Source organism: Ochlerotatus camptorhynchus, unplaced genomic scaffold (assembly GCF_037179485.1).
Source record: "Ochlerotatus camptorhynchus isolate MF236.1 unplaced genomic scaffold, CSIRO-AGI_Acam_v1.1 ptg000006l, whole genome shotgun sequence".
Lineage (NCBI taxonomy): Eukaryota > Metazoa > Arthropoda > Insecta > Diptera > Culicidae > Ochlerotatus > Ochlerotatus camptorhynchus.
In genome coordinates, this window is record NW_027040498.1 from 1620586 (window position 1) to 1640769 (window position 20184).

Consider the following 20184-nt stretch of genomic DNA (forward strand, 5'->3'; position numbering starts at 1 on the left):
TCTCCGGACTTCTGTGGAATACTTTATATTTCACTGTAGATCCTTGAACTTGTCTGAAGTTATGCGAATTTCCCTGAAGATTTGCAAAATTTCGCTTATAGTTTTACAAATTGATCTGAATTTTTTTTAGCTTGCTTAAAGTTTTGATAATTTCTTTGAACATTTATCTAATGATCTTGTGATTTTTTTTTTTATGAATTTCTGCAAATTTCTTTTAATTTCTGTAAAATTTGCTGAAGGTTTGTAGTTCTGTTCTTAAGATCTACGAACTACCCTGAAGCTCAACAAATTTCTCAGTAGAGCTCCGAACCTCTCTGCTGTCTGGCATGCTTATTCTTATACAGTACATGCTTCGTATTATATAAACACTGTTTTGTTGACCATGCCATGATCAAAGCCATTACGGCATCTTTCGGCCAATCACACTGGAAATAAATATCAGTCAAACCATACACAGGACATTATTGAATAGTGAAATCGGTTTACCTTTCCGAATAAAAAATACCATATTGGACGTTGGTGAGCGGGCCTAATCTTATGCTTCATAGTGGAGCGTTGGAGACGGTTGGTTTAGGTCCGGCATCGTTGGATCATGCCGTGACAGAATAGCGTCATGAGCATGCGATGAGGATTACTGAGCTTCCCCTCTCTGATGAACCATTGCATAAGAGAACCAAAGTTCTAGCCTGAAGTGATAGTATCACACTTGTTACTCCTTTATTTGAAAGCCACGTTGTAGTACGCTTACGTATAGGCACTGACGTTGGGTGCGATACTGGCGGGTTTTGCCGCAAATCACTCTTATTTTATTTATTTTTACGCTGATAGATTTATTTGGGTTTGCAAGGGAATTATAGTATTGAAATATTTCAGAAAATGCCCAACAGTGCTCCTTCTACTAGCGTGACAAGCTTTCGTTGTTGTTTTCATTGAGGTTTTACTCAGGGAACAATGTTAAACACCATGTTTGTACATAGTATTGCAACTAATCTTATATGTGCTTCATTTTGATTTGGGATTAGTATTTGAGCTATGGCTCGGGATTTCCACTGTGGCGTGCTTCTATTGTGACATAACGATACGTATTTTTGTGGTGCGACATAGTGAAAATGTGTGAGCGTAGTTGAAGCATATACCCTATGTAATTTAAAAATCAGCTTGGAAACTAACTTCAAAGTGAAGCATTTTAGTCACTTGAAGGTGTCACCTGGGACGAACTAATATATATTAAATATAGGTCAGAGTCAAAAACAACTTGAAACACGTTAAATGTTAGATTACATTCACAAGTGCAGGTACTTAATAAAGCATGGTAGGTAGATTAGAGATTTCAATTATTTATTAAATTAGACTAAAGATATCATAATCATCAAACGAACTTAAATAAGAAAATTTAGACAGCCTAGTAGCATTAAGTGGATTAACAGAAGAGTTAGGATGCAGAGGGTCCGCTTACGGAGGCAACTAGCCTTTAAAGCAACTGGCAACTAGCCTTTTCATGTACTGTCTGTTTATTTTGATTATTGCTTTAAAATATCAATTTGGTATATACGTGAAAGGATGAATCAGTGGGAGATGGATTTTCGGTTTCTTTACATTTAGCATCACTATTTGTCATTTCCTCAAAACCCCCCAATAACCGGCCTCTTCAATCCCTTCCTTTTCCCATGGCGTTCAAGTGGTCCGCATAGACTATTCAGCCATTACCCGTCCGATATCCTCGGCTTTGGATTGACTTGCGCTCCCATTGCCTCACCAAACGCTGCAAAATGAAAATGAAAATGAAACTTGCGGCTATTGCTGGATGAGTCGAATGAAAATTAAACGCAAACCTATTTCGTTCGACAAATCAAACGTCAAATCTAATCATCCTGTCGAAAAAGTGTGAACGCATCCAACCATGGCATCCGACAAAATTATCGAGCAGTTCGCTCGAATCAGACAAACAAATCAGATAGTCTAAACGTACCTTTAGCGTGATGCAATATCTCAATAATCACATCCCTTTATATGCCAGAATGCGGCACGCTGCATATCCAACCTTGAACTTAACCGATACATACAATCGCTGAAGTCTTCCTCCTCCTCATTAATCCTAAATGCGCACCTCGCCACATATTCAAACCGGTAAAGATAACAAATAATAATAGCGCGTGAGTGTAGTTTGAGCCACCATCACCATCATCATCATCATCATCGCCACCTGTGTCGCTGGGAAGGGAGATCCGTTATCTCTCCTGTTATGCGTACGGTTTCCGAAATATACAGTCCGAGGCACCTCGGCTTCTGCTTACTCGATTATATGCGTCATCTACGTCCGTCCGTTCGTCCGGTCGATGCTGGGTTGCAGCGAGACACAGAGATTACGTCCGGCCTTGAGCTGGTGAACTCTGTAGCCAGTAGTGCATTCACGGAGCTTTTACACACGACGAACAAACGGACGGGACGGCACAGTTTAGAGAGCCTGGAATGGAAGCACTCGCATCGTTTGGGGCCCATGTTGAGTGTGTCTAGTCGCCGGCCTAGACAACACCCGGCCCGACCACTTTGCCGCCCACCTTAGCAGTACGTCTAGTAGTAGGTAGGTCAAACCGTTCCGTTCGCAGCCTATCATTTTGTTTCGTTCGGTCGTCGAAGCGGACAATGATATAAACTCTGCTATAATGGTATCGTCTCCTCTCTATGACTATATGCAGGAATAGGTATACATGTTTAATCTATTTAAATATTTTCACTTTCATTAGCGTGCCTTTTCGACGTCTCGTCCGTCGGTCGGTCGTTCAGTCGGTCGGTGCTGGTTTGCCATTCCGTTTCTCTAAATAATGTTGTTGAATTCATACAAGCTCAGCTCAACGGGGGTGAGGTGGGTCAAGTCAATTGAGGGTATCTCTACACTAGAATGTGCGGTATTATGCCGGCATGTTGTTACTCAATCGTTTTATCACAGAGTAGAGCGATCGTTAAGAGCAGCGTATGAGGTTGTGTGATTGTTATTTTATCGTTTCGGCTACTCACATGAACTTCACCGGCTTTCGCCGGATTGGTTTTCAGAATACATCGTGAGGAGGGGGTAAAGACATTCATTGTGGAGACGAGGTTGCAACTTTGTATATTTGTAGGCTCATACCTCTCGGAAGGCCAATATCATCGTGCGTAAAGTGCACTTTCAGGGAAAACGAGGCAGCGTTCCGAAATTTCCCACACAACCAAACCGAGACGGACGGGTCGGGGAAAAATATGCTTCGAAAAGCGCAACAGACCGTAAGAGCACGTGGTGAAGGAAGGGACCTACCTACCATGCAATCACCATTCAGAAAGAGAGTGAAAGAATGGCACGGATTTGAAGGCTGAAGGATGGCAGGGGGGAAAGTGGGTCTTGGGTTTGGGGTTCGAGGAAGAAGTTGAAAAGCACCACCAGAAGAAGCTCTCGTTTCCATTCATGAAATAATGCCGCATAGCCATCGCCAGCAACGGCGTCGACGTCGACGTCGTCGAGTCAGCTATACAACAAGCACCACCGTCGCCACCGCTGTGAGAAAAATACACACACAGCACACCATTCCATGATGGGGGAGGGGAAAGGGGTTTGAGATTTTTTATGTTTATTTTATGAATAGCCCTTGCCTCCTTGCGCCGGTAAACTTTTGTATATGCTTACCACCTCACCCCACTCGAAGCTTCTTCCGCTCACATCTATATGCACGTTCGTATATGTAAACATTACGGTTTCCGTGACATTGACCTATATCTATCGCTTTTGTTGTGTCTGCAACTTGGCGATGACGACGACGACCTTGAGATTTTAAACGAGATTACTCATGTTGATTTTCTTTCTTTTTCTCTCCTGCAGGTCAGCAAAGTATACCGATGCCGCCGCGCCCCTCCAGTAGTCACTCCCAAGTTCCAAATCAGCAACAGAATCAACTAGGTAGTAGTAGTAGTAATCTAGGCCACGGTAACCAATCGCAATCGCAGCAGCAGCAGCCACCCGACCATTCGAGAGTCGCATCACCGAATCGTCCTCCTTCCGCATCGTCAGCCGGTGGCCCGCAAGTGCAGCAACAGCAACAGCAGGGTCCCCTGCCTCTGCAAGCAGGCATGGCAGCTCAAGGATATCAGACACAACCACCACATCCGCCGCATATGCATGGCGGATACAAGATGGGACCTAGTCCCGGTGGACCAGGTGCAGGAATGCCTGGTCCACAGCAAATGTCACCATATCCGCCACACAATCCTCAATCGCAGCAGTATTCGCCACATTCGCAAGGAAGTTACTCGCCCCGGCCCCAGTATCCGGGAGGCTATGGTCCCACGCCGCCGGGTGGGCAACCGGGACAACCACCACCTCCCGGTCCTCCACCGAACAGTGTGGCCGGTGGCCCCGGTGGCTATCCCGGTCATCGCATGCCAAACCATGTTGGTGGCCCACCTCCGCACTCTCAATATCCTCCGCATCAACCGTACCAGCAAGGCTGGGGACCTCCAGGTCCTGGACCACAGGGTCCCGGAGGTCACGTGAACAATCATCAGCAGCAACCGGGCAAGGGAATGCCCCCGACCGGTGTTCCCCCGTCACCACAGCAACCGAATCAAGCACAGTCTCAACAGGGACCACCTGCCGGAGGACCTCCGCAAAGCGGATCCCCTCGGCCTCTGAACTATCTTAAGCAGCATCTACAACACAAAGGCGGCTATGGCGGTGCGCCTAGTCCAACACCGCCCCAGGGCTACGGCAACGGTCCCGGTATGCATCCTCCGATGGGTCCACCTCACCACATGGGCCCACCGATGGGTCCGACCAGCATGGGGCCACCATCCGGTACTCCTCCGAACCAGCAGGGTCCACCGGGGGGACCACCCGGAGGCCCGCCGCAGCAACAGCAACAGCACACTCCGCCACAGACCGGACCCAACAGTCATCCGGACGGGTCGCTACCACCACAGCCGCCCCATCCGGAATCGGGCCCGCTCGGACAGGACAATGGCATCAACGCGTCTGGCGGGCTGCCACATCCAGTTACCTCACTCGTTACAACGGGACCTGATGGCGCTCCTCTCGATGAAGCCAGTCAGCAGAGTACCTTATCCAATACCTCAGTAGGTGAGTGTCGGGCGTTCCAATAGGAGTGTGGGGTTTCTTTCTATTCGGCGTGTTCACCAAAAACAATTATTTTTCCTAAAATCTTTCTTAGATTTTAATCAGATTTCTGAAAGTTGTGTGCTTAACGATGCTATTGAGCGAAAAAATAAACAAATTTTAGATTTTACCCCTCAGAATTCAATGAAACATCGCATAATTGTTCGCTAGGGGAATGAATCAAGTTTGTGCTGGAATTCGACCATTTTCAGGGTGGCAAGTCAACCAGGAAAAACCGGGAAAACGTTGGGGATTTTAATAATCCACCAGGCAAATAATCGTGTGTCAATGATTTCAACAGGTTCTAAATTGGCACATATGTCAAAACTAAAAAAAATTCAAAACTAATTATTTCGTTCAAACAAAAACTTCTGCGCAACTAATAATGTGCTGCAGGTTGATCATAATTAACCTCAAGTAAGGGTTTAGTAAATGTATTTACTAAATACCGGGTATTTACCGTTCTTTTCATGATTTTTTCTCGAATCAATTGAATTAACGATAGCAAAGTACGCGTAGATCAGAATCGAGTGAAAATTGACAGCTGAATGTACTGCGGCTATTTGCTCTGAGTCGCGTTCAAGTATAATTACAGGTAGCTAGATAGACCAAATCAATCCCAGCTTTATACATTTTGACGATATGTGAATTGTGATACTGTTACTGAGATATAGTGTTTTAGAAGATACAATCAATTCGAATTTGAGTCAAAAACGACTCACTCATTTATTTTAGATCTTATCGTTCATTCGGTGAGAACGTTTTTCATATTCTTTTGAAGTACTGAATCACTTCGGAAACATTCGGAATTACTTCAGAATTTGCTGAATTACTTCAGAAAAGTTTAGAATCACTCGGAAAATTACTGAAAAACTTTCACTTCGGAAAGTACTGAATCACTCCGGAAAAGTATTAAATCACTTCGCAAGTAGGTACTACATACATAAATAACTACGAAAAGAACTAAATCATCTTAGAAAAGTTTGCAGTCACTTAAAAAAGTACTGAATAACTTTATGAAACATAGGAATCACTTTTGAGAAACTCGGAACCACTTCGGAAAAGTTTGGAATTATTTCAGAATGTACTGAATCACTTCAGAAGAGTTTGAAATCACTTTGGAAAGTACTGAATCTTTCCGGAAAAGTTTGAAATCACTTCCACAAGTACTGAATCACTTCGAATTGATCAAAATAATTTTAGAGAAGTTTGCAATCATTTAACAAAGCATTGAATAACTTCATAAAACATCGGAATCACTTTTGAAAAACTCGAAATCACTTTGGAAAGTACTGAAACACTTTAGAAATGTTCAAAGTCACTTCGGAAAGGACTGAATCATATTGGAAAAGTTTGGAATTACGTCAGAATTTACTGATACATTTCAGAAGAGTTTAGAATCACTTTGTACTGATAAACTTTAGAACATTTTGGATTCACTTCGGAAAGTACTAAATCATTCCGAGAATGTTTGAAATCACTTCCGGAAGTACTCAATCACTTCGAAGAGAGATGAATCATTTTAGAGAAGCTTGAAATCACTTACCAAAATACTGAATAACTTCAGAAAACATCGGTATCACTTTTGAAAAACTCGGATTCACTTTGGAAAGTATTGAGTCATTTCGGAAAGTACTGAATCACTTCGAAAAGAACTAAATAATTTTTGAGAAGTTTGCAATCACTTAACAAAGTATTGAATAACTTCATAACACATCGAAATCACTTTTGAAAAACTCGGAATCACTTTGGAAAGTACTGAAACACTTTAGAAATGTTCAGAGTCACTTCGGAAAGGACTGAATCACATTGGAAAAGTTTGGAATTACGTCAGAATTTACTGATACATTTCAAAAGAGTTTAGAATCACTTTGCACTGAAAAACATTAGAACATTTTGGAGTCACTTCGGAAAGTACTAAATCATTCCGAGAAAGTTTGAAATCTCTTCCGCAAGTACTCAATCACTTCGAAGAGAGATGAATCATTTTAGAGAAGTTTGAAATCACTTACTAAAATACTGAATAACTTCAGAAAACATCGGTATCACTTTTGAAAAACTCGGATTCACGTTGGAAAGTATTGAGTCACTTCGGAATGTACTGAATCGCTTAGGAAAAGTTTTGAATTACTTCAGAATTTGATGAAACACTTCAGAAGAGCTTAGAATCATTTTGGAAAGTACTGACAAACATCAGAAAAATCACTTTGAAACGTATTGAATCATTTTAGAAATGTTCGGATTCCCGTTGAAAAGGATTGAATCATTTAGCAAAAGTTTGGAATTACTTCAGACTTTACTCAATCATTTCAGAAGGGGTTAGAATCACTTTGGAAAGTACTGAACAACTTCAAAACATTTTCGATTCACTTCGGAAGCTTTCAGGAAAAGTTTGAAATCACTTCCGCAAGTACTCAATCAAAAAAAAAAAATTTGAAATCATGCAAAGTTAGTACTCAATAACATCAGAAAATATCGGAATAACTTTAGAAAAACTTGGAATCACTTTGGAAAGTACTGATCCATTGTGGAAAGTTCGTAATAATTTCAGTACGAACAGAATTATTTCGAAAATAATTGAATCACTTAGGAATGCACTGAATCACTTCAGAAATGTTCGGAATCACTTCGGGAAATACTGAATAACATCGACAATGCTCATAATCATTGCGGAAAGTACTGAATTCTTTCAGAAAATACTCAATCATTTCAGAAAGTTTGTAATCACTTTCGCAAGAACTGAATCACTTTAGAAATTTCGGAATTACAGAACATTTATGAAGTGATTCAGTTCTTTCCAAAGTGATTTTGATTTTTTTTTTCTGGAGTGAATCAGTACTTTTTCAAGCGTGCAATACTTTTCTATGCGAGTCCATACTCATGACGGGTAGTGTATATGTAAATTATGCACATAGACTTCATCTTTGGATATGCTTCGCTTCTATGGACATTGTTTCAGTTGGGGTTGAATTAGTGAATAAAAGGATCTTAACTTCAGGACGATTTTATGAAATTTGAACACCCTATGTACTAAGCAGTTTGAGCAGGGAATCGGAAAATCGGGAAAACTTGGAATCACTTTGGAAAGTACTGAATTCATTGTGGAAAGTTCGTAATCATTTCAGTGCGAACAGAATTGGTTCGAAAATAATTTAATCACTTATGAATGCTCTGAATCACATCAGAAATGTTTGGAATAACTTCAGCAATTTCGGAAAGTACTGAATCATTTCAGAAAGTACTGAATCACTTCAGAAAAGTTTGGAATCACTCTTGCACTTAGCAGGGGGTGGCCAGGGAGTCGGAAAGTCGGAAAAACCGGGAATAAGGTAGGAAATCGTAATCACCGGTAAAGGCCGTGAATTACGATGACAAATCGGGGAAATAAATGTATACTCATGGTATATTTTCAGGATATTGTCGCTTTGAAGAATTATGAGCTTTTTGAAGGAATCCTAGGGATAACACCAACGTTATAGGATTAGGCTAAGCGGCAAGTTAGTTTTGACTTGAACTGCAGGGCAGTTTTGAAAAGAGCTCCAAATGAAATTTAAGTAGAGTTCTGAGTGGAAGTTTTAGATAGTTCTGAGAAGGATTCCATGACGATTGTGAGGATGATTCCAGGTCCATTTCAACTTATTATTTCAGATAAATTCTGAGACAAATTTCAATGAGGGTTCCAAGAAAATTCCGCAAAGGACTTTGAGGCAATTGAATGCTGAGAATAGTTCCTAAATAATTCCGGACAAATTCGAAGGAAATTTGGAGGATAATTCCAAGTGGATTCTAGAACGAATTCCAAGGGAATTTTGAGAATTGCAAGGAAATTAAATTTTGAGAATACATTTCCCAAGGAATTCAAAGTGAATCTCAATCAAGATTGTTTTATAATGGTCTGCAAGGAAGGTTTGTACTGTTATAAAGAAGACTATAGGGGAGACTCGGATTTTAATTTTAGCTAAATTTATTGAGAACATTATATAAAAATCCTGTTACGGTTTGTAACCCTTCTTCGACTCAATCGCATTCTGTTGCATGCATAATTTGAATGTATCTAGCAGATTCCGGAAAAATGTTCAAATTCCTAAAATAAAACGGAAAAATCGAAAAACTGATAATCGGTATTTGCTGGTCACCATAACTAAGAAATAAATCGTAATTGATGCGCATAGACTCCATCGATTTGTTTTGACATGTTAAGTTGCTAGGGGTATCGTTTTGAAGAATTTAGAGCATTTGTTATGCATGGTCGGAATGAATTTGTAAATTATGCGCATGCGACGACTACCTGAAAACAATCTGGGACATCAAGGAATTCCAGGGAATTAAATTTTTTATCTGGAAAATCAGGCAACCTCATGGAATTTCTTTTAAATTCTGGAAAATATTCCAGAAAAATTGCGGGAACCTTCAGGGAATTCCAAGAATTTAAAGGAAGTTCCGGAAACTTCAGGGTAGTTCTGAGAATGTCCCGAACTATGGGGAAGCTTTAAAGTCCTTTGTGTTAGGTTCCGATATCTTTAGGGCACTTCCATAGATTTTACGCAAATTTCGAGAACTTTACTGAAGATCAAAAGCTTTAGGGTAGTTCTGTTAAACTCAGGGAAATTGCAAAAGTTTTACAGAAGTTGCCAAAACTTCATTTGAGCTTAATGATCTTAAGGGAGGTTGTGTAAACTTTGGGCAGCTCTGAGAACTTCAGTGCAGTTTCATTGATAACCGGAAAATTTCTGGAGCTTCAGTGTAAATTTCAGGAAATTAAAGGCAGTTCCATTCAATTCAGCAAAATGGCGAAAACCTTCAAGATGTTCCGAAGATATCCCAGATATCATCAGGGAACTTCAGAGAACTTTAGGAAAAAAATCCGAAACTTCACAGAAATTTCAAGAAATTCACAAATCAGCAGAGAACTTCGGGATATTCAGAGTTCTTTAAGGCAGTTTTATCAATTTCAGGGAAATTCTAGGAATATCATCGAGGAACGAGAGCTTCAGATGTGTTTCAAGAAGTTCAGGGTGGTCCTCAGTATTTTTAGGAACTATAAAAAAGTTCCGATTAATGAAAGGATCCATCGGAGATTTTCCGGGAAACTCAGACACCTGAAAGACAGTGCCAATAAACTTCAGAAAAGTCCAGACTTTCCGGAAATTTTAAGGTTGTAATGATTTTTTAAGATTACATTATTTATTTTTTTGGGATATTCAAAGATAAAGATCTGTCAATTTCAGGAAGGCTCAGAGATTTTCAAGGAAGTTTAAAGATTTTTAGGACAACTTCATTTCTTTCTGGGCAGCTCCAATAACGTCAGAAGAATCAGGAAGATCAGTGGTCCTCAGGGCAGTTCAATTAATTTCAAGGAAATTGCAGAAATTTTACAAAAGTTTCAAGTAACTCAGGAAATTTCCGAATACTTCAGTAAAGTTCCGAGATCTTAAAGGATGCCCAAAGAACTTCAGGGAAATGTTGAGACTTTTCGTCAGTTTCATTTTTACAGGGGTGTTCCGAGTACTTAAAAAAAAAAGATCAGAGTACTTCAGAGCAGTTTAAGATGTTCCAAGGAATTATGAAAAAATCCAAGAATTTCAGGAATGTTCCAGAAAAAATAGGAAAATTGCGGCGGACGATGAATATCAGGAAAATTGTAGGAACGATAGAGCAGTTGCGAGAACTTCTTGAAAATTTAGCGAACTTTATGAAGAAACGAATGCTTCATGCAAGTGCGAGAAATTCAGATAAGTTTAAATAATTTAAGGGAAGTTTCATGCGCTTCAAAGAGGTTTCGAAAACTGCTGGAAAAAATAACTTCTAGGTCGTTCAATTAACTTCAGAAAAATAGTTCTAAGAAATTCAGCGATCTTTCGGGCAGTTCCAATAACTCCAGAAATGCACCGAAAAATTCAGAAAAGTCTTTCAGGGAACTTGAAATATCTCGAAGAATTAGTAATTCGTTTCGGCTTCTAAGTCGTATTTATGAAAAGTGTTGATTGCAGTTTTATCATCGCCACAGTTTAGATCCGGGGATTATCAGGACTAGATTGTAAAGCGTTTCAAAAGAGGGTGCAACTTTATATCCCCTAGAGAAGGCCGAGTTCATAGACTGAAACTTCGGACATTTAAAATCGTAGTTTGAACTGAAAAGCCAATATTCGAAAACTTGTGATCCATTATTGAGGGTTATCCATAATTGTGGGGTTCGTGTAGGGTAAGGTGGGGCAAGATGGGTCACGGGTCAAGATGGGTCATTTACCTAATTTATTAATTTTATTGACTGTCAACATCGACCCAATGCTCCAATGCTGATTTCAACAATCAATAAATTAACAAATGAGAGTTTTAAAACGCTGCTAATCCTAAAAGGAATGTTTGAGCAGATTTTGCTTTAAAATAGGCCCCTCCTCAAATTTTCAAGTTCATGGGAGCTCAAAAATTTTCAGGATTCTAGAAGTAGAGCTTTCAACAATTTTCGATATTTAAATCTTTGAAAAAGTTTCAATCAATTGCAAACAGTTTGGACATTATTTTCCCCTGCGGATTTCTCCTTATTTGAACATGTAACAATAGTATTTGATTGTCTGCTTGTGCCTTGTAATTTGCATCCTTTACATTACATTCCACCTTTTCCCCCTTTCTTTCTTCCGCCAGCTTCCGGTGATGAGCACTGCACGACGCCGAAATCGCGTAAAGGCGAACTCTACAACCAAAGTCACCTGACTAGCACGCCGACGACCGCGTCGCCCGGACCGCACAATCAGCACGAAGACTTCGAGATGAACTCGCCCACACCCTGGCAACGGACGCCAGCTAGTCCAGTGAGTATAGTAACGGCCAGCGCCAGACCACCAGCGCTCAACAGCAGCACTCAGCGTGCCGTCGCCGCCAGCAAAAGTAGTTCTAGTAGTAGACGGTTGCTGTCGCCTTTTTCGCCGCCGCCGCCGCCGCCGCCACCACTATCGCCGTGCCCGTACCGCTCTTCGCGTTCTCCCCCGGTTGCGACGCCGCTGATGATGCCATCCGCGTCCTCCGCGGCTTCGGCTTCGGCAGCGGCTGCAGCAGCCCTTGTCGCTGCGTACTGGTACTCCTACTCCTCCTATACCACGCCGCCCACGTCCGCGCTGTCCTCGCACGTCGATCAGACGACGACGATGCTGATGACGCGCCGGCCGCCGTCGGTTGCCAGTCGTAGAAATGTAGATACAATCTCTTCTCACTTTCTCACTCTCTCTCTAGATTTGTCCTGTTGTGCCGCGTTATAGCCGAGTTTATGTGTAAAATCCTTGTTGTATTATTTCCCAATTGGTTCTAGGTTAATCCACATATTAGCAAATCCCTTCCGAAGATAAAATTTAAGTATCTGGATTTCAGTTTCAACCCCCCTTTGGCGACACCCCTTTCCAGATCCCCTTTTGGTAGGAAAATCAAAAGCATCAGAACAAAACAAAAACCATAGGCGCAGTTTGGGAGTTTTACTTTTTACTTATTTTAGACGAAATTTGATTTTCGCCTTCTGCCTCGCATAGTCCGGGATAGTCAGTAACTAAAGCTTTTGCTCTTTTACTTCTTCTATTTCGTTCTTTTCACAGGTATTTAACAGCCACGTTCCTCCCACGGAGACTCCTTTTAGATCGACTAAGGTTAATATGAATTGATACTTTTGAAAATTAACAGTTTTTTTTTGTTTGGTTTTGGTAGTCTTAGCAAGTCGTTCATATTGAGTTCGTTTTCATTTTTTTCTTAGAATTTCCATTTCGGTGTGAGATAATGTAACATTTTCATTTTCCTTCCATTAGTTTGTCTACTAAAATGTGGTGTGGTTGGTTGTTTTCAGTTATGGGTTTTTATTTCCCTATGTTGTGACGTTGAAAGTAATGATTTTGTCTTGTTTTACAGAAATCTGACAGTTTAAACAAGTTATACGACATGGATGACAAGCCGGAGCGAAGGCCCTGGCTGGACAAGCTGCTAGCCTTCATGGAAGAGCGGCGAACGCCGATTGCGGCCTGTCCCACGATCTCGAAGACACCCCTGGATCTGTACAAGCTGTATGTCCTGGTGCAGGAGCGCGGCGGTTTTCTTGAGGTGTGTAAGGTGAGTTTGTCTATCTAGACTAACAGTACTAACAGCCGGGTGGTGGGTCTTTTCCGTATCAATGTGGGGTACAACACGGCAACACCGGTCCAAACTCTATCCCTGGATCGGTTCGTTGTCAATGGGTTCTCTCGTGCAAAAAACTAGAATCTCTTTACTTCCCAATCGTCACTAAAGGTTACCAAGAGCAAAACGTGGAAGGACATCGCTGGAATGCTCGGCATCGGTGCTAGCAGCAGTGCAGCGTACACGCTGCGAAAACACTACACCAAGAATCTACTACCGTTCGAGTGCAAGTTCGATCGTGGCGGTATCGACCCGGCACCTATCATTGCCCAGGTCGAAGCCGGTTCCAAGAAGAAATCGAACAAAACCACTTCGGTCCCCTCTCCGGGTAGGTCACAAAACGCAAACCGCTCCGGAAACGGTTTCTCACTGGTCCCCTTTGTTGTCTCTTCTTCCTATTGAAGGATCATCCAACTCGCAAGACTCGTTCCCAGCGCCGGGAAGCAGTAGCGCCTCGATGGATGGCTACGGTACGTATCCGGGCGGTGCCGCTCCTGGTGGTTATCCTCCCGGCTCGACACCTGACTATTCGCAGCAGCCCCCGCAGCAAACGGGACCTGGTCAGCAGCCGCCAGCCGGTGCACCACAACAACCGCCGGCACAGCAGAATCTTCAGCGACCTCCATCGCAGCAGAGCGGAACCCAATCTCCTCATCCAGGTGAGACTATGCGCTGTAATTCAAAATACGTCACACGTCGTCCGACGACTTCATTCGCTTCGATCATGATCGTTACATTCACTTCTTCCTCCTAGTTTTAAGGTAGCCTTAGCGTACTCTTAACAAACCCTACTAACCCCAAGATCGTAGAATTATAATGTTGCTAATGCTGCAAGCGTGCCAGATTTCCCCAATCGTAGTGTGGCATTCTTTCGGCATTTATAGACGAATGCGCTTATAATTCTTGACTGGGATCGAAAAAGCTAATCTAGACGAGCGGCTTGCTTGGAGAGCGAACCAGGAAGCAGCTCTCCAAACAGGCCCTCTCTAATTCACTCTCCACCGTTCGTCTCGCATGCAGAAAGGTGCCTGGCAGGAGTAGTAGCTCTTCGTTTCCGGAAATCGCACCCAGTGATTTGTTTTTGGCAATCATGCGACTAAAAAGCTACGAAAAGCTACTAGCCGAGAGTGTTTGTAGACCTATGTTTATCATTCAAGTTATTTCATCATTATCATCATTATCCGCGCGTTACTTGCGTCAAATGGGTGAAATGCTTCCGAAAATCAATTATAGCCGAACATCCGAAAATCAAGAGATTAGATTAGCAGATCAGAAATTGACAACTTACTTCTCAAAAAGATTGTGAACTACGCAACTATCGTAGACTGTGACAGATATAACCGCATTCGTTACATTTAGACATTTTTGCCTTTTTCGTACGGCGTTGGCTGAATCGAATGCAATTGGAGCGGTTCTAGATTGTGTGTGTTTCAGCTCCGGTAGAACTTTATCAAAGTATATCCCGATCGGACATTTGGTTCCGGACATATGACCAAAATAGTGAAATTTTTCAATAATAGTAATACTCATTCACTTTTTTCGGTGGTGGCTGAACCGATTTGAGTTCAACTGGTTTCATTTTGCTTGCTATTTCTGAAAGAAACTCTACTTAGCTACATTCCGATCGGATGTCTGGTTCCAGAGATATGATTAAAATAGTGGAATCTTTTAATAAAGCAGTTATATTCACTCACTTTTGTCGGTGGTGGCTGAACCGATTTGAGTGCTACTGGTTCCATTTTTTATATTTATTGCTAAAAAATCCTTATTATTATTATTACTGATATTTAATATTCGATAATGAGAGTTGACCAAAATTGTGAAATTTTAAAATATAATAGTAGCTGGACCGATTTTAGTGCTACTGGAAATTTTCCAACAAAACCTTGATGTACTCTTAAACCCCTAACATAAAAAACAACCTCATTTAAATTCAAAATCAGAATAAAGAATCAAAACTGGAGTTTGCGGGGTTCAAGCTGTTATGATAGTTTTAGCATTTTTCTGTATCAGATGTTGGCGTTTGAGAGTTAATCCACCTACCGGTGACAAGTGCATTTCTCGTATATTGTCAAATAGCTTAATTTTTTCACTATTGGTGAGGTACCTACCGGAACTTACCTGATTTTTAGTATAAAAATACTGGTTTCCTTTTGGCTGGTAAATGAGTAAATGCTATTCAAAATTATGTATTGTTTGCAGGCATGGGAAATCATTTACATTCATTTGCCTCTAACTTTTTTTTATCAACATCATTCCACAAAATGATGTACAAAGCTATTGTAAGTTTTTCTTATTAGCTACAACTTCTGCCCATAACTCAAAACTGTATCTCTTATGCAACATGAATTAGAGCGGACAGAACTTGTTACTGTTTTTCAGTGAATGTAAAATACATTCACTGAAAAACAGTAGTGGCTTCTGTTCGCTCTGGTTCGTCATGCGTAAGAGATACGGATTTGAATTGTTTACAAAAGTTGTAGTTAATGTAAACCTACAACAGCTTAATACATCATTTTGCGGAATTCGGTTGATGAAAAAAGTTAGGGGAAAATGAATGTAAATGAATGCACGAAATGAATGCAAATGATTTTCCATGCCTGATTGTTTGAGAAAAAATATATTTCACAAAAATGTAACATTTGGCTCAATTGGGTTATTTTTCTTTTATTTTAACGTTGGTCTTTGTTCCGAAATCGAGTGCCAATTTCCTACACTCGACAAACTCTTCACGTCCATGCTACATGAAACATCACGTAGCCCTGCCAAATTTTGCTTCTATGTGATGCACGTAAATTCTACGTGATTGTTCTGTTCTGTTATTTCTTTAATTTCACATAAGCGTCAATAGAAATTCAGATAAAAGTTGCATGATTTTCAGGTCCAATGAGTTAAAGAGTATTTCACGTAAATGGCTAGAGATATGCTAGTATGAAAAATCAATGCAAATCAATGTGGCGGGGATGCAGCGTTGGTGTCAGTTTGCTGTGATATCTTATTTTCATTGAAATCTCTTAAATCGAGATTTAGAAACCGATTTGCAAATACCAAATTATTGACTGGACAGGGTTTATTTCGGTTCCTGTTAGCATATAAAAATATGTTACATGGTGGCCACTGAACCGGCAAAACCGGAAGAACCGGGAATCGAAAACAACCGATGTAAACCGGAAAATATACCGGAAATTAATCGAATTTTGTCAATTAAAATTATAAATTCGATGTTTCGAATATTTCTCTTTGAATCTAGCTTTTTTCTTCAAGGTCGGCATTCTCAACGTTTTCTTATAACCGTGGCAAAATACTATGCGCAGTTCCTAATGACTGTGCACTAATGCAATTTTAATACAGGGTTGCCAGCAAACCGGGAAATATCCGGGAATTCGAAAAGTAACCGGGAAGACTGGGAAAAATCCAGGAGTTCGGCGGGAGAACCGGGAAAAATAAATTAACCATACCATAGGAACAAAGTTTACACCAGAATTTCAGAATAAACCATTAAAACAGAGTGATCCTTTACCAAATGAATGTCTTGCTCTATGCAGCAATAATTTTCTTCACTTTCCCGTCTTATTGTTTTTACAATTTAATCACTCGGCAATATTGCAAATTGATTTTTGTCGTTTCAATTTCAGTTGTAAAGTGCATGGTCCTTTAAAGAAAATATTGAAGATGCTGGACTTGGGAAACAAATATTTGTAAAAACCGAAACTGAATTATTCTTTTCCGGTGTTTTAATTTTTCGATGTTCAAAATTCTCATGATATGAATTTCAGAATTAACGTGGAATTCTGCTCTGAATTGTCTTGAAATTGTTCTGAAATAAACCAGAAAACACTCCGCGTAATAATTACCGTTGAATTATTTGTGGAATTCCTTGTGGAATTTGGAATTGGAAGGGGTTTTCTAAGAATTTAATTAAAATCCTTCTAAGAATTTCCTTGCGCGTGATCCGGAGACTTTGATTCCTTTGAAAATTTATTCGAAAAATTCTTTTAACTCTATTCAAAATAGCAGAAATCTTTCGAAATTTTATTTAGAAACTCCGTAAATAATTTCTTTCTAATTATCAGCAAATATTTTTGCAATCAATTTTGTTGGAGTTCTGTGATGGATTTTTCGCACTAGGGTTGAAATTATTGTCAAAACACTCTTTGTTCCGCCTACCGCCGAAAGAGAGGAGAAAAACGTCGACCAATCAGCAACGAGCAAACGGTCGGTGCCGTTCTATAAAAATCCCCGCAGTAGCGTGGTTAAGGAGGTAGTACACTTTGAACGTCCAAAAAGTAAGGCATTTTCGTTAATTTTTTTTAGCAATAAAACACTCAGGGAGAGCAAATATGTTATAACCCATTTATTAGTCATCCTTCGAACTACAATTTGTATTTTTTTGAACTCGATTGGCGTCTCCCCGTGGCGTCCTCGCGCGGAAGTCGGAAAACGACGTGGGAAAATACTCCTTTCTATGTGATCCTGGAACATAAATCGAACAAAAATCCTGATTAGTAATGGAATTTGGGTTAGAAATACGTATTCCGATTTTTTTTAAATTAATTTTTTCAAAAGTTGTGGCCTTAGGAAAAAAAAGTCAATTTTTTCACCCTAAAAATGCTTACAAAATCGTGGATTAAAAATCCATTTTTGACAAAATTGAAAATGTGGATACGTATTTCTAAGCAGAATTTAATTCTGATCAAGAAAACCTAGGCGATATCCAAATTTGATGATAACTGGTTAGAGATATTTCCCACGCCAGTTTGAAAACCCCCGTTTCGAGATAAACGCGTTTAAAGATAAAATTGCTCTCTCAGCGCGCTGGTACATGTTTTAGGAAATCGCTTCGTAAAGCGGTAAGGAATATTCTGGCGGACTTGGAGTCTTTTATAAATTAAAGTATACATCCCAAGGAACATTTTAAGCCAAAAAAAAAATGCATTTTTTTTTTGAAAAATCAAAGTGTACTCCCCCCTTAAGTTTAAGTTTGAATCCAACCGAGCATCCGTTCGCAGCAGCAGCAGCTTTCACCTTGTATCGAGAAACGAAGAGAAATAAACAGTAGTGTCTAGTGTAGTCGGCAGCATTCGTCATTTCTACTGCATGTCGATTGGTGTCCCGGAGAGCAGCATCAAACCCCCCAGCTCTTTTCAGAGCTCCTGAGTTTAGAACTTCGATTGACGCTAGCCAACTCCGTTCGCTCCCGCCCAGTACAGTCCACTTCACCTTGACAAAACCAGTTCAGAGGGAACACTCTTAGAACTCTGTTTCTTGTTGAATTCTGATCATAATTCTCTTGGAATTCTTCTTAAACATCATCTGTCATTTTCCTCATGAATAACGTAGGAATTTTCCGCAAAGTTTTGTTTTTCACAATTCCTTTTTAAATCTTCTAAAATTACCTAACAAATTTAATTTAGAACATGCATTCTTCTGCACAGAAATCCCTCCTAATTCAGCAAACAATTTCTAAGGATTTCATGTCAGAATAATTCTGGAATTCTGCTCAGAACTTCTCCTCACAAAACTGTGTGGAAATCCTTCTCAGTATTTGTTTGAAATCAGCACTTTGATTTCTTTTAAATTTTACTAAAAATTCCAGGGTTTGTCCGCTAGATTCTATAGATTGTTCTGTAATTTGTTATAACCCTTAAAATGCTTCCAAGTCACAGAGCGTGATAATTATGACTCCACAACTCATAAGAATGATATATTTTTTTTCAAATCTGTGATCTTTCGAAATCTCACATTTTAATTATTTTTTCTCCAAATCTTGCATCACGAAGATTGTTATTAATCACAAATTTTGAAAAATAAAAAATGTTCTAGTTAGCCCCAGAATCTTGGCAATCTTCTTAAATCATTTTTTGTTATCCTTTCAGTAAATTCCTTTCAGCACGTTCTTAAAAATGCGTTCAATTTCGTTTTTTTGTTGTTGCATATTAACAATCGGGAATTTTTTAAGATTTGAACCGGGAAAACCAGGAATTTCAAAATGAAAATTCACTGTATCTCGATTTTGTCGCCATGCTTTTTCGATAAGTTTGTTATACTTTCATCCCTAGATCACGGAATCTAATGTTTGCAGTGGTTATTTTAAGGAAATATAGATGCCGCACGCAGAAGTGGTGGATTATTCAACTTTCACATATACCTCGTGTTTTTCTTCACCTGAAGTAAGTTTTGGTGCTTTCATGATTACTTAATTTGGTTGATTTTAAAATATTCTATTTGGGACAAAATTTGGTTCATTTTTATTTAGGGAGATTTTAACTCTTCAGAGCTGTCTCCCAAAATTTGTATAGGAAATCATGATATTGAATGTTTCAAAATTCTCCCGACAGAATATTTGAAAATCAACCGATTTAGTCATGGATTCACCCAAACTAATGTTGGCGAAGAATCGCACAAAGTATGGTTCCTGTAAGATGCGGAATGCCAAAAAAATAAGTATGAGATCTCATCAAATTAGCAATGTCCCAGAGTTTCGAAAATTAGCCATGTCCAAGATTGTGCTAATTTTTCTAAATGATTTCAGAGAAAATCCTAAATCCTAACTTTGCAATCTCGAAAATCTCTTCGCAATTCGATGTCCGATGTTCGACATTTTGAATTTTCTTTGTTAAGTCTAGATTCTTGAAAACATTTCATGTCTAGTGTATAGAGGATTTGTCCATGTTGATGGTTCATTTTTCAGACTATCGCTTTATCTTACGGTTACATTTTTCAAAAATTTCTAGCCCCTTAATCTTGAACAGTTTTCTTAGACCTGGATCTCGATTAAGTCACTTTAACAAATTTTACATTATTCGTGACTTGCCGGGGATGAGATTTGAACTTGTTACCTTTAGCGTGAGAGGTATGGATGCTAACCACTGCGCGGGTCCTATTCTCCATAT

At 39.9% G+C, this 20184-nt stretch overlaps 1 protein-coding gene across 10 annotated transcripts in view; it reads left to right on the plus strand.

Moving 5' to 3' along the window:
- LOC135717486 (trithorax group protein osa-like) overlaps nt 1–20184 on the plus strand; it is a 508226-nt gene that overhangs the window by 467894 nt on the left and 20148 nt on the right. For 6 of the 10 annotated variants that reach the window (XM_065239592.1, XM_065239638.1, XM_065239629.1 and 3 more), the window contains 6 exons: nt 3851–5104; nt 11783–11949; nt 12721–12771; nt 13028–13225; nt 13403–13619; nt 13696–13950. In XM_065239592.1, coding sequence (XP_065095664.1) covers nt 3851–5104; nt 11783–11949; nt 12721–12771; nt 13028–13225; nt 13403–13619; nt 13696–13950 — 2142 coding nt within the window. The remainder of the gene's footprint in view (nt 1–3850; nt 5105–11782; nt 11950–12720; nt 12772–13027; nt 13226–13402; nt 13620–13695; nt 13951–20184) is intronic. The other 4 variants (XM_065239608.1, XM_065239648.1, XM_065239616.1 and 1 more) reach the window with 3 other exon arrangements.